The 16,235-nt window shown below is 34.4% G+C and overlaps 1 protein-coding gene across 1 annotated transcript in view; it reads left to right on the forward strand.

Annotated features, from left to right (window-relative positions):
• Positions 1 to 16,235, forward strand: part of LOC150082921 (E3 ubiquitin-protein ligase AMFR-like) — a 271,559-nt gene that overhangs the window by 77,361 nt on the left and 177,963 nt on the right. Inside the window, exons 4-5 of the mRNA XM_090377682.1 lie at positions 1,376 to 1,528; positions 1,846 to 1,886. Of these exons, the coding sequence (XP_090233808.1) occupies positions 1,376 to 1,528; positions 1,846 to 1,886 (194 nt within the window). The remainder of the gene's footprint in view (positions 1 to 1,375; positions 1,529 to 1,845; positions 1,887 to 16,235) is intronic.

Below are 16,235 nucleotides of genomic sequence, written 5' to 3' on the forward strand. Positions count from 1 at the left end.
GGGGTGATTAGGCATCACATCAGTGTAGTAACACTAAATGACCCAGTAACAGTTTAAATTGCAAGATTGGCTCTCCGGTGGTGACTGAAATTTTCACTTCAACGTGATTAACCCCAGGGGCTCACATCTGGTGAGTATGGGCTTGGCACACCCAGGGTCCTGAGCTGGATGTCATCATTCTTCTTTTTCTTGGTGATTTTTTCTCTCTGGATAAATTTAGAAATTTTTTTTTTTTTTTTTGGCTGGTGCAGCATAAGCCTCAGGCTTTCTTGCACGATATGGCTAATAAAAATATATAAAAAGAAAATGAAAATGGTTATTTGTGTCTTTTTATATACAGTTTGATTTAATTAATGTGAGGCATAATGTAGGTTATCAACTGTGTAGTGAACTGAAATTATAAAACAATGCAGTCTCTTACATATATAGTATATAAAGTTGAATAAATTTGAAAATTCATGGATGAAAGTAATATTGAGGAAAATAAAAGAAACACTGAGATAGCTTTTCATTAGAAATGTCTACTTAGCACTTGGTTGTGCCACTTTTAGCATGGAGCATAGCCTGAATATATTACAGCATAGATTCAACAACATGTTGAAGAGTGTCTATAGATGTGTTAACCCATTCCAACCACACTGTCTCATAGTTGTTAGATGTTTGATGGTACTGGACCCATGTGCTGAATGGACAATTTGGCTGCCAGAGAACACTTTTCAAACCAGTCGAACACCATTTCATGCTCTGTGTTTACTCCTTGAAAGATGTCTTGGTGGTCCAGAAAGTTACCATAAACAAGTGTGGTTGGAAATGTACCTGTAATGTCTGTAATTAGCTGATTGATAGGTACTAGAGTCCAGTGTCTCCTCTCGAAACATGTCCCGGACCATTATACTGCCCCCCCCCCATTGGCTTGTATAATTCCCTTTGTTTGTCTGGCAAGGTTTGAGAGCATTAGCATTAGTAAGGGCACATCAAGGTTATATGGCATCAGCCAAAAAAAAAAAAAAAAAAACGCGCCCTCTTATTTCACCCATCCACTCGCTCCAAATGTTTGTCAAAAGGGAGGAGAAAATTTCCAACCAAAGTTTCTTTGGTAAAAATTTCATATGAGAAACTGAAAAACGAAAGCTCCACATATTCAACTCACTGACACGGTATACAGAAGCCCCATGTCCTTTGTTGCCCCAGCTTATATTCTAATTTGAAAGTGAAAAGTCTATTTTTTATTCATTATAAAATTATATATTTCTACTGCTTTTACTACCTTAGCATCATTATATATGTGTTGTATTTACTGTGCTATAGCAGAATTCCTTTTATACATTATTAGTGTATTTAAAAAATGTTAATATTTATTTATTTATTTCCATAGCTTTCATTTTCGCCTACAACTCCCAAATGGACCCACATTAGACTCCTTGCATTACTCTGTGGCATTTTGGCAATTTCCAGTAGTCTTTTTGGAGTTTGTGTTTTTGTTGGACTTCATGCTGGCATCAACACATTTGCATTTATGGCTGCTGAGGTAAATTGCTTTGTGATTTTCATGCTTGAATTTCTTTTTATATTTTAGGTGCTGCTCTATCAGTTGTAATGAGGCTAATGTTGTTTTTCAATGATATGCAATAGTTATATTTTTAATGATGTTTGAAACAAAAGCAGTAACTTAATTCAATATGTAATGTATTTCAGCATAATTCATAATAATATACCCTAGTCTGATTTTCATAAGAAATTTGATAAATTTAACTTGAATTTCAAAATATATAAGAATATCAAAAGCATTCAAAACAATGAGCATTTTAAAGTGTAAAAATGTAAATGTTTATTGGTTTATTTCAGTGTGCATTAGTCACTGTGAGGACACTGTATGTGATCACAAGGTGAGTTTGACTATTAATTATGATTTATCTTTTTTAAATTCCAAATTTCTCTCTGTATATATGCATCCTATTATAATTTTCTCATGAGCATGTAGAAAATCACTATTCATGTCGAGGTGTATTTTGTAGCAGTGTAAAGGTACCTTTCATTGCCTTGCCTATCTACTATCCATCCAATTATATTAATGAAAATGAAAATAAAAATGATGAACAATGAAAGTAACAATAAAAATGATAATAAACGATAAACTGTAAATAAATTCTCTCACTTGGTCATCGGTCTGCTACTTCTTTGGGGGCTTTGAGCAGATCGATAGCCAGACTAAAGGATGTCTCATACCTACCCGTTTCTGTTGTCCGTCATTCCAGTTTTGCCTGATTTTAATTTTTAGGTGGTATTGAAATTAATAGAAATTAAATGGGAAGTGCTAATAAATGAGAAAAGATAATGGGTTAAATTAATTTTGTAAAATATGTGTTAAATTTAAATTTTGTAATAATAGTGTCAGAATCGGCAAACTGAGATAGGCAACACAAAGCCCAACGGGTATGTATCAGATTAAATGAGAATGGGTTCTTAGTTCCTTCTTGTTCTGTGGTGGTCAGACTGAAAAGGGATCAATTCCCACCTTCTGGTTGTTTTATGTGTTGATTAAATGATACTGCGCAGCTGCACTTTTCATTGACTATGGCATGATGGTGAAATTTCTGTAGGCAATATGCGGCATGTCAATGCAAATGTTCTGATAGCCTTGAGAGGATTTATATTTGAGTTAGTGTGGGGGGGTTGCCTCTGATGGCAGAAGGAACCTATATAAATGAAATGATGTTTATACAAGTACAATAGTGTCAGAAATCAGCAAACTGGGATAGGCAACACAAAGTCCAATGGGTATGTATCAGATTAAATGAGAAATGGGTTCTTAGTTCCTTCTTGTTCTGTGGTGGTCAGACTGAAAAGGGATCAATTCCCACCTTCTGGTTGTTTTATGTGTTGATACAAATGATACTGCACAGCTGCACTTTTCATTGACTATGGCATGATGGTGAAATTGCTGTAGGCAATATGCGCCATGTCAATGCAAATGTTCTGATAGCCTTGAGAGGGTTTATATTTGAGTTAGTGGGGGGGGGGGTTGCCTCTGATGGCGGAAGGAACCTATATAAACGAAATGTGTTTATACAAGTACGATAAGTTTTACAATTTTCATTGTTTATTATCATTTTTATTGTTATTTTCATTGTTCATCATTATTTCCATTTTCATTAATATAATTTTATATAGGCCTTGCAGGCTAAAGCTAGTTTACTTTTACTAACTTGTTAGTTTGGTCCTTATACGCCTAATTCCCTACAGATAGATACCATTAAATAAAATTGACTAATATAATTTCATGCACGTATAATGCCTAATTTCCCTATGTGCAATAGCATTAACGTTGCACAAATGACAAGTACCTAATACAGTAAACTTTACCAAATATCATTTTTATAGTCTTCAGTAAGAACACAATATATTTGACTCTGCTAGTACCCGGCCTTGCTACAGTGATAATGATGATAATTATAATTAATTATTATAAATTTAATCAAAATTATATGAGAAACTTTAAAAATTCCATCACTAAAGGAAGTAAAGGGTATTAACATGGATTTATAATTTCTTATAACACAATGAATAATACTACATGTAGGAACAACATGCTGTATGGGTATTGCAGCATAAATTGCACCCTGGGTATAGACATGACCACACGGGACCCGGCATTTCCTGAAAACGGTCATATAGCATGCAATGCTGCCACACCACAAAAATGAATAAATCGAAACCCAATGGACCTAAAGTCTACGCCACCAGAGTCAACTAAAATTTTAAAAATGTAACAGTAAACTATGCAAAACATGTCCATACATGCATAACCAGCACCAACAAACCTCCAATAATAAACCATTTTTTTGCCATACAAAAAATGTTATATACCTAATTACATGTAAAATAAGCATACTGTGGCAAACCAGTACAAAGTTGCACATAAGATTAAATCTTCGCCGTTCACAAATAAAGAAATACGGTGAAAATCCCACCAAAGGCAGTAGCTCCAACACTACAGACAAATACACCAATGTAATAGAACTCGGACACTTCCAAAAACACAGTTTCACTTATATATTGATAGCCATCCTAGCAATAATGGAAAACACTGCAAAAAGAGAAATTATGGAAGACCTGTTTATACTACGGTATAAATCCCTCTACCCATATGGACAAAACAATAGATTCAATGGCAGAAATTTCACTTACACTAGCCCCAAACAATGTACATATACCATCTTTCAACTAACTAAACACTTGCACCTTAATGGGATAAAAAAAAATGGTAAAATTAAGCAAGGAAACAGCAACTACAACAGGAATGGGCCACAAAATCGTAATGACTTTGATAAACTTCTCACAGAATGGGATAGGGATCCTATCAATATGAAAACTATACACAATTCCCTATTTGCTCTTAAAATTAGTAAACTAAAATCATTAAGCAAGATTTACCAAAAACTCAATATCCAGAACATACAACTCATCCCATACTTTAGGAGATATATTTAAATTCAGAATCGGAATTGATTACCCAGATAGAACAAAAAAAGAATACTGCATTGTAAAATTCCTTAATCGTTCATTTGACTACATCAACATCAGAGATATCATAAATAAAACCAAGACATACCTTGCTATAAAAAATATCAACATAGAAATCAGAAACAGATGCAACAAGCCAATAGGGATGGCCATATGTAACTATAAAAATACCATTGCTAATATGAACACTACAGATCAACCCTGTTACTGACAGGAAAACAAATATAAAAAATACATAGAACCCCATTACAATCATGGGACTGCTTCTACAGGGATGAGATACAGTTAAATAGAAAGGGTGCAAGAATATTTGCTGATGCTATCGAGGCAGTGTTAGGTGGGTTGGAAAACTGCTAGCTTTGGGGGATACAAGGGCTAATAGATTAACAGTAGCCACTGGCAGAGGTGAAAGTGATTCTTGCACTGCTTTTATTGGAATGAGCAGAAGCCAGGAAAACAAGATGCAGGATATTTCAGAGACTTCTGGGAGTCATTGCGGTACAAGTAAACACATGGGTTGTGTTAGAGTATCTAAGAAAAAGAACAAGAACAGGTGCATGTATACTTGCGTATACACCAATGCTAGGAGTTTGGTAAATAAATTTCAGGAATTTGAGGTATTGCTCAAAGCATCAAAGGTGGATATTGTTGGGATATCAGAGACGTGGTGTCACACAGATATAAGGAATGCAGAACTGGAATTTGGGGAGTACAACATCTACAGAAAGGATAGACAGGATAGGAAGGGAGGAGGGGTTATGCTATTAGTTAAGAAACACATAAAATCCAAGGAAGTGAAGCCAGTCGACATCGCTGAACAGTGCAGTGTCGAGTCAGTTTGGTGTGACATAAGCATTGGGAGATCAAAATTGAGAGTAGGAATGTGCTATAGGCCTAATGACTCTAATGAGTATAATAAGAAACTGTACAGGGAAATAGTCGGCCAGTAAATCAAAGTCTTATAATGGGGAAATTTTAATTTCCCAGATATTGACTGGAATTTGTAGATTGGTCACTCACACACACTAGCAAGGCTTTTGTGGATTTATTGGATGATTGTTTTCTTCATCAGCATGTTCGGGAGGCAACTAGAGGGAGTAATATTCTTGATCTGATTATCAGTAGTGATTCTTCATGCATTAAGAATCTGCAGATAGAGGAACCACTAGGTGGCAGTGATCACAGTGTGCTGAAGTGGGATTTACTCAAAGAGGTAACTACCATCAGGGGTAAAGGAAAGGGTTATTGCTTTCGTAAAGGCGACTACAGTGGTCTGAGACAGTATTTAAATTCTATACAGTGGAACCAACTGATGATGTTACCAACAGCAAATTCCAAATGGGAAGCATTCAAAGAACTCATCTTGGAAGCTACTAGGCTTTACATACCAACTAAGAAATATTGTTCAAGGTTTAGGCCTAAATGGATGTCAGATGAACTGAGACATATGGCAGAGAAAAAAAATGCATGGGATACATATAAATTAACAAGTGACACAGAAGCCTATGATAGATATAAGTTGATCTGTAACCAAGTTACAAAGGAGGTTAGGCAGGGGAAGGCAGATTACAAGAAAAATTTGGCAAAGAATGCAAAGAAAAACAGCAAATAGTTCTTTACTTATGTAAACTCTAGAAGGAAGGGGGGATGAATCAGATTGGTCCACTTGATATCGATGGGTCAACTGTTGATGATCCTGCTCAGGTAGCTAACAAACTAAATGAATATTTTGCATCGACATTCACACATGAGGAGTTATTCAGCGAGGGGAATGCTAGAGGTGTATTCGACTCTAGCAGTAAGCTACAGAATCTTGAAATAACTGGGAGTAAATTGGAGGAGAAATTGTTGAAGATAAACACAAGAAAGGCCCTTGGGGTTGTTGGGATCTATCCAGTTATATTAAAGGAGGCAGCAAAGGAAGTAAGCAAACCCTTAGCCATAATTATGAGAGCTTCCTTGGACTCAGGGGAGGTACCCATAGACTGGAAATGTGCAAATGTGACCCCAATTCACAAAGGAGGATCAAAGGCTGACACAAGTAATTAGAGACCTGTGAGTTTAACTTCTGTTCCATTAATGGAGGCGCTGGTTAAAGAAGCACTGCAGGATCATCTAGACAAGACTTCAGTTATAGCTCGGACAGAGCATGGTTTTGTTAAGGGGAAGTCTTGCCTGACCAATTTGATTGGATACTATGATGCAGTCACAAAAGAACTGGATGCAGGGAATAACTTTGATATTATATACTTGGATCTAAGAAAGGCTTTTGATACTGTTGCACATGGAAAACTGCTGCACAAATTGGAGCAGTGTGGCATTGGAGGCAAATTGCTGCTATGGATAAAGGGGTGGTTGAGGGGGAGAAGACAGTGGTAATCAATGGACACTGCTCATCGTGGACTAATATTATTAGTGGAGTTCCTCATGGTTCAGTGTTGGGTCCATTATTGTTTTCTGTATTTATAAATAATATTGATGATGGTATATCAAGCTTAATGTCCAAGTTTGCATATGATACAAAAGTTGGCAGGGTTGTTAAGGACACTACTGACACTATGCTGCTGCAACAGGATTTGGAAAGGTTGAGCAGATGGGCTGAGAGGTGGCAAATGAAGTTTAATATTGACAAATGTAAAGTACTACATATGGGAAACAGGAACCCCAGAGCAACGTATCAACTCTGTGGTACTACTCTGACAGTGGTAGCGAATGAAAAGGACCTGGGGTAATTGTGCAGGCAGATATCTTATTAATGATATACAGGAATTTTTCTAGCAGGGATAAGGAGATGATTATTCCCTTGTATAAGGCAATGGTCAGGCCACATCTTGAGTACAGTATACAGGTCTGGAGGCCTCATTTCAGGAAGGATGTAGAGCTGCTGGAACGAATACAGAGAAGGGTGACAAGGTTCGTGAATGGAACAAAGGGTTGCTCTTACGAAGAAAGGCTTAAGTTTTGGAAATTCCAGTGTCTGGAGACCAGGCACTGGCAAGGTGATCTGATAGAGGTGTATAAAGCCTTGAATGGTTTGAGCATGCTCAATGCTGAAGGGATTCTGCCTGTTGCTCAGAATAATCACCTGAGAGGGCATAAATTCAAATTGAGGAAAGACAGGCATAGGATAGATGTGTGAAAATTTGCCTTTCGCCAGCGGGTTGTTGGTTGGTGGAACAGACCTCCATCCCTTGTTGTGGAAGTTGATAGCCTAAATAAATTTAAAGCTCAGCTGGACAGGTATTTTGAACAAACAGAGGGGTAAAGTGGAAGGTTTTTCTTTTTTTTTTTTTTTTTTTTACATTCTGGCTGATGCTGCATAAGCTTGCTTTCTTGCATCATATGCCTCTACTAATGCTAATCATATCATTACAGGCTACCTTAACATTATAGAGGACCATACCCTAAGAGAGATTATGAAAAAGGGAACTAAATTCAGACACAAAGCCCAAGCCAACCTAAAAAACACATGCAAATCTATTTACATGGATTGTCTACAGTTTGTCTTTAAAACTGCCTACAAATTCAACACACCAGTAGAAGCCTTTCAAAGTTGGATAAATACTTCCACCGAACTTATTCTGGCTAGATTCAAAGAAGTCATACCACACCAAAATTACGTTAAACAATGCAACCTTAAAAGAATTAATTATAAAACGAAAGAACTATAAAATAAATTCATCATTACAAATACAGATAAGGCTGATAACTTCAGTGTTATATGCAAAAAATTTTACATTGACACGCTTAAAGAGGAGATGAACCTCAGTGATACATATAAGCTTGTGAACTCCACATCTAGCTACATTACCAAAAAACATATAGCCATTCACAAAAAAAATCAAATTAAAAATAGATAATACAAGGTACCCATTCGTATATTGGATCCCCAAATTCCGTAAAGTCCCGATTGGAAAAAGGTTCATCACCTCTGGTAGAAACAGCTACATAAAACCATCCAGTAATTTAATGGAGGACAAATTAAATATTATAGCCAACCAACTCACTAATACTAAATTTATCTCCAATAACAAAAAATGTTTAGACTACATCAAAAACAATGGAATCAGAAGTCTATACACTTACGATTTTAAAAACCTTTTCACCAGTATATCACACGACAGTTTAAAAATAGTTCTTTTACACTACTACGAAACTTATCAAAATATAATGGGATGTAATAAACAGTATTGGCACGACACTTATTAATCTTAGTGTTAAAAACAATTACCTACTTATGGGAGACAGCATTTACGTGCAGAGAAGGGGAGTGGCTAGGGGCTAGTAGTTCTTGCTCCGTAGCCAACCTTTACCTGCATTATTTTGAAAACAATATCAAAGAAGAAATTATATTCTACTGATACATTGACGTCCTGGTTATCAATTTCGATATTATAGCCCAGGAAATTTATCCTGCAGATTTAACCATAGAATGCACCAACCCGGATAGAAACCTACAAGCTTGCTATCTCGACAACCAAATCACCATCACCAATGACAATGTTTACACTCAACATGACGAAGACCATTTTAGCTTCCCAGCTATAAAGCTGGGAAGCTAAAATGGTCTCTCTTATCATAATGTCGAGAGCAATTTGGCTAAGCATATCCATGGCAACACTATTAGAAATCAGACAAACAGGTTAATACACATCTGCAATAATCTAGATAACATGATGGAAGCAATAAAAAAACTGATAGATATTCTCATCAAGAATAATATACCTGCCAATTACAGCAGGCACCATATTAAAGTGGCTATACTTGCGAACCTCAACCTACACCACCCCAACACCAATCCCAATACACTTATTGAAAATGCACTGAACCAGTTTAGAACTATAACACCAATAAATGGCTCGTAGCCTATCCTTTCCTGGTTGTCTAAAAACCAGTGTCATTCATCAAACTAAGATAATGACTTCCCAATTTTGATTCCTGGGTTTATTGTGCTCAGAACAGGCTTGTCGTCTGACCCCACTGTAACCCGGTTGACCAAAAATACTCCCCCTCCCCAAAAAAAACAGACAATCTAATAATTGGTAATTTATCGACTTGTTCAAACTCCCAACAACAGAATAATCGTGCCTAAGGTATTTTAAACACATAACGTTTATATTCCTTCATTTAATTACAAAACACAGTATAAAACCTAGACACAGGTTTTATACTGTGTGAATGAAAATACTTATACTGTGTATACACAGTATACGTTTTATACTGTGTATACTCCTTCAATGTGAATGAAAATTCACATTGGAGGAGACTGTAAATATGTATATATCTATCCCCTCGGTCATACACGGGTCGTTATGCCTTAGAAAAGCTATACCGGCCCTTGTCCAGCTGATAGCATTGCCTATATATTTACATTTCTAATACATTTACATTAACACACTTTTTTATTAACATCTTGTATTTAATCATACTAACACTTATTGTACTTGTATAAACACATTTCATTTATATAGGTTCCTTCCGCCATCAGAGGCAACCCCCCCCCACCACCACTAACTCAAATATAAACCCTCTCAAGGCTATCAGAACATTTGCATTGACATAGGGCACATTGCCTACAGCAATTTCACCATCACACCATAGTCAATGAAAAGTGTGACTGCACAGTATCATTTAATCAACACATAAAACAACCAGAAGGTGGGAATTCAGTCTGACCACCACAGAACAAGAAGGAACTAAGAACCCATTCTCATTTAATCTGATACATATCCCAGTTTGCTGATTCTGACACTATTATTACAAAATTTAAATTTAACACATCTTTTCTCATTTATTAGCACTTACCAATTAATTTCAATACAATCACCTAAAAATTAAAATCAGACGAAACTGGAATGGCGGACAACAGAGATGGTTAGGTATGAGACATTATTTTAGTCTGGCTATCGCTCTGCTCAAAGCTCCCAAAGAAGTAGCAGACCGATGACTAAGTGAGAGAATATTATTTACAATTTTCATTGTTTATTATCATTTTTATTGTTATTTTCATTGTTCATCATCATTTTATTTCCATTTTCATTAATATAATTTTATATAGGCCTTGCAGGCTAAAGCTAGTTTACTTTTACTAACTTATTAGTTTGGTCCTTATACACTTAATTCCCTACAGATAGATACCATTAAATAAAATTGACATGATATAATTTCATGCATGTATAATGCCTAATTGCCCTATGTGCAATAGCATTAATGTTGCACAACTGACAGGTACCTACTATGGTAAACTTTACCAAATATAATTTTTATAGTCTTCAGTAAGAACACACACAAAATATATATATATAGCATATTAAGGATAATATAAAGAATTATTAGAAAAAGTAAATCAATCCAATAATAATACCATCAGGGACCTAAGAAAACGCAAAAAAAAAAAATCGCTTTTTACCGACAATCTAGATGACTTCAACTGGGGCCAACGACTCAGAATGAAGGCAAAAAACGACAAGAGGTTCTCTGTTTCTGTGATGATCAATATATGCTAAGTAATTTAAATCTATACCAAATATAAACCAGTATAGGCCAAATATAAATCGAATGATGATAATAAAAGTTAAGAAAATTTAGAAATATTAGAATCAAAGGTAAGAAATATAAGTAAAATATAAATGTAAGCATATATTAATCATCTTTGACCCGACAGAGAACGTAATTTAATGATTAAAATAAGATTAAATATATAATACATACTACATATTGACCGTATCTAGGACATAATGTAATAGTCGTCAAAATAATGTGGTGCCCCCATGTGATGGATACGGTAAAAATAAATAATTAAATTAATGCATAGAGAAACAAGCAGATAGTAAGAAGAAAAACTAAAGGAGTAGGTATAACAGAACCTGAACTCCACAAAGGCAAAAAATAGTGGTATAGATAAGAAATAGTTTCTCCTACGTCCTCGGATTGCCCTAATAATTTCGGAGAAATAAAAATAAAGAGTGTAGGACAGTTTAAAGACATTACAAGATATAAGTTGTGGCCCGGGATCGCAAACCCGTTCCTATAGTAGGACCCTGAGCTGAATTTGCATGTTATCTCAGCATGAACTTAAGTAAATTTAAATGAATTTAACTATATATTTAAAAAAAAAAAAAAAAAAAAGATACACTGAAATTTGCAAGCCGGTGGGTACAAGTTTTCTACGCCGTAAGACACCAAGAATGCAAAGTGTATCCCATGTACATATATACATGGCACTAAATATGACAATTATATTGAAACAATATGTTCAGAAAACAAATTTTTGAAATTAATTATTTTTATCGCTTACCTGAAATGATATTTCAGGTAAGCGATAGGGAAATTATTATTGATCAACCTGCCATACAACGCTGTTAAGCCCGCTGAACAATTTTTATTACTATTGCAGATATAAGCAATCCTTAGACATTGCGATAAAATTATATTAGCATGCACTGATTTTGATATATTAGATCTCCAGTTTGTAAGGCTGACTACGTTAAAATTAAATGCATCTCTTTTATTATATACATTTACGTCTATATTATTATTATGGAATATTTCTATATGAAGATCCAAGTAATTTGCTATAGTATCGGAACTATTAGTTTTTTCCAATACAAATTCTACTGTAATCCTGGACAAAATGTGGACAATTAAAAACACAAATATATCATCTACGTATCTATATATAAGTAGGTTACCTTGGAATTCTCTTTCTGTATAATGTAGATAAAGGTTTGCGATTATGCTTGATGCTGGACTTCCCATAGGGGTGCCAGTCACTTGTAAGTATAACGATGTTCCGTCATATACATAATTATTAAAGATGCATAATTTTATTAGAGAATCGCAATAGGTTAAATCAACCTTCATAGCATTTTTATTTTCTAAATATAGTTTCTGGAGGACGACTTAAGTTATCAAGATTAATGCTCGTAAATAGACTGTTAAAGTCAAATGTTTGTATTTGATGAATATTGTTATTTTTTTTAGAGCATTTATAATAGGTAAGTTATTATAATAGTTTTATTTAAGTTATTTAATATAATTGTAAGTAACTTTTCTAATGTTTTCCCGGGAAATTTAGCATTACTATCTCTACATGATGTTATGAATCTAAAAGCAAACGGTGTTTTATGAAATTTGGGTATGCCATATATAAATGGATATTTTAGGTTATTATACTTTAACTTTAATTTTTTATGCAATGCAATTAATTTTTTGATTATTATATTAGAGGAAGATGTTATCTGTTTATATTTATGGCTAGACTGTAGTTCATTTTTTAAAATTTTTATATAATATGATTTACATATGATTGCATAATTGCAAGCATGTATTGCATGATTGCTTGCAACTGCATTGACTCATAAATATTATTTACAAATTAGTTACAGTTATTGTCGTTTTAACTTTCTTTCTTTACTTTTTTATCAATAATTAAAATATACTCAAGATGTGAGTATATTTTGAAATTTTGTATTTGAGATCTTGATAAATTTAATTACAAAATTCAGTATTGTTGCACGTGGATAATTTGGAGGATGACTTTATTGTACATATTTTTATCCAATTAAATATGGACATTTAGATTCCATTGTTACATAGTGATGTATGTATCTGTGCTGTAACAAACTTAGCCTTGGTATTTGACACTTTCTTTTAAAAGTATATACGGGGGTTGTTATAAAAACACATTTGACACATGTTGGTTCATAACAAGACTTGCTTTATTCATTTCCTCTTTGTTATGATTTTGTAATTTTTTTCATGTGGTATTTCAGATGGATGGTATATCCAAAACAGATCAGCATATGGTGATGGTTTGCTACTGCATAGCCACTGCTTCAGAGTGGTAAAGAAAGCTTCAAGGAAGAAGGAAAAGGACACTCTGTACCCAATCCCACCATGAAATAACAGACACATAATAGTTGGAGAACTTTCAGAGAAGTTGAGCACATGTATAGAAAATGTCCATTCCATTATTTATAGTCTTGGTTATTCTGAAGTTGCAAATCTGTGGATTTTGAAGGTTTTAAACAAAGAAAACAACTTATGAATGTGATTATTTTGAGTGCTTGTTATACTGTCATAATTGTACATATTTTAAATTAAAATTTTTAATTTATATTTTTAATTCTACAACAAACTTCCATGTGTTGTAGTGGAGGTAAGCAACTCAAATAAGTAGAACTAGACAAACATTTGGAGTGAATGGATGGGTGAAATGGGAAAGTTTTTTTTTTTTTTTTTTTTTGGCTGATGCTATATAAGCTTGCTTTCTTGCACCACATGCTAATGCTAAAGAAGGCTATGGATTTTTCAGTAAGGTTAGAACAAGAGGTCTTATTTTTGGGATTTCCTGATGTATAGACTGCTCTAGTCATTGTGCCAAATTCATATGATCCTATATTATGACAGATGTCTGTACATGTGTGTTCATAGGCTGATTTACATGTTGGAATATGAGCAAGATGCCATCGTTTTGAACCAGAGTCTTTTCTTTCTGGTATGTACTAGAACCATCTGTCTTTGAGGGAAGGGGAGAGTTTATCTGAGATTTTTGCAGGAAAAATAAAGAACTTGATATATCAGCATTACCTTGAAATAATGGTATGCTGAAACTTTCAATCATATATGCCTCAGCATGAAATGCAAGTGACTGGGTGATGAATGGCTTTACAGAAGGAATCATCCTTGCTTCATGATAGATTTTGCAGTATCACTGAGTTTTTGATCAAAAACTCAGTGATATTGCAAAAAATTAATTTTATTTAATGATAAATGTGTACATTATTAATATTCTTTAACATAATATTTTGCACCACCACACACTGTTCCATGATGCCTCCCATCGATCAAAACACTTTTGGAAGTCATTCTTTTGTGAATGAGTTTAGGCAATCTGTGTTGTGGGATTAGATTTCTTGAATTAACTGATTGTTTTCCATTTTTGTCTGGTTTAATTTAGGAAATAACCAAAAGTCACATGGTACTGAATCAGGAAATAAATGGGTGTGGCACAACAGGAATGTTCTTATTGGTCAAAAATTGCCAGATTCAAGTGATGTGACATTTTCATGGTTGAAGGAGTCGACCACAAACTGAATGAGTTGTTACCCAAGAAATTTCTTAAATGGTTAGTTGTCTATCCACTTGAAAGATCATGTGGGCTTTGGAATGTTTTTTGTTTGTTTTATGATGTTGAGAGGCAACTGCTTCTTTCTTCTTCAAACAAAAAAATTCCATCACAAAACCTTTGGAACACTTAAATTGTTTTTTTCATTATACACAGCATAGTCTCTGAAAAACTGTAACAAACATTTTATATACTTCCCATGACTAACTTCCTAAGTTTACAACAACAACAGATTTTGTTATTTTCAGTACACGTGACAAAATGAGAAAAAACAAGTGTTTCACTCAAAAGCAGCTTTCCATTAGAGTGGCACATAACAGCTAGTTAAGACTTGGCAGCCACTTGCCCAAATGATGTCATTGTAAGTTTAACTGTGAATGTTTAGCTAGTGCAGTGTATTCAAAAATTTGATCATTGATCAAATCATGTACACTCACATTACCAACCCAATTCAGGCCATGCTTCAAAAGATGCACTGAGGCAATTAAACACCTTGCATATAGTTCTGGTTTGTCATAATTTTGTGACTCACATTGTTGGTCCATTTGAGAAAGCCTTATAATGGTATTGCTTCAATTCTAACATAAGCCAAAACAGTAAGGATGTTTCCATCAACAGTCAAGAAAATCTTTTAAAGAAGGGCTATATAGATTAGTGAAATGGTGGTCTACATTTAAATGGTAGTGACATTTTCAAAATTTTTCAAAGTTAAATTTATTTTTTTAAAATCTTTTAAAGTTAAATTTTGTTTTTGTTCTTAAAAATCTATTTTTAAGGTTTCCCATGCTCTTTTCTTGCAGTGTGCGGTAATAAAACGAACATCAGCTAGAAGTTAATTTCATTACTTAGAGTGTATGTTTATTGATATGGCTCCAAGGAAGTGGATAGCTTTGCTAGTTGCAAATAACATTAGGATTTTGCAAGCTGTAGATAATGGTGTGCATTCTCAGATTGACATTGCCAAACAGTTTTACATTCCTAAGAGTAGTCTGTTCACTATTTGGAAAGATAGTGATAGATTGAAAGTTTAGAGAAATCTGCTACACCAGGTACAATTCGAGCAAGAAAGATGATGTACCTGGACCTTGAAAAGGTACTTAGGAGTGGGTAATATTGACGCGTGCAAAAAAGTTCCAGTAGATCAGCGGTTCCCAATCGTTTGCACTCTTTTAAAAGACTAATATTAATGGCACACTGAAATAGTGATTGCCATCGAACTCAATGGAATTTTTCATAATCTCAGGGCATACAGTCAGTCCTCGTATAACACATGTTTACACTACCTGAATTTGATCATACATGATTTATAAATAGGGAAACTATGTCCATATAACATGAACCGAATTCGCTTATGCAAGATTCGCCTTTGTTTACAAGAAATGGCAGTCGAACACGGCAGAATCACCCCAACTTTGAACACAACACAGTAGAATAAGAGAATATTCTGAAAATTGATTTGTTTTTTATGATTGAAGATTTCATGGAAAGGGAAACAAATTTCACATAATAATGTAAAAACCCACAGCATTCCAGCTATCGGTATTATCACAAATGCAATTAGATTGACTTTACTACCTGTTTA

Source organism: Mastigoproctus giganteus, chromosome 7 (genome assembly GCF_048544385.1).
Source record: "Mastigoproctus giganteus isolate SK-2022 chromosome 7, ASM4854438v1, whole genome shotgun sequence".
Lineage (NCBI taxonomy): Eukaryota > Metazoa > Arthropoda > Arachnida > Uropygi > Thelyphonidae > Mastigoproctus > Mastigoproctus giganteus.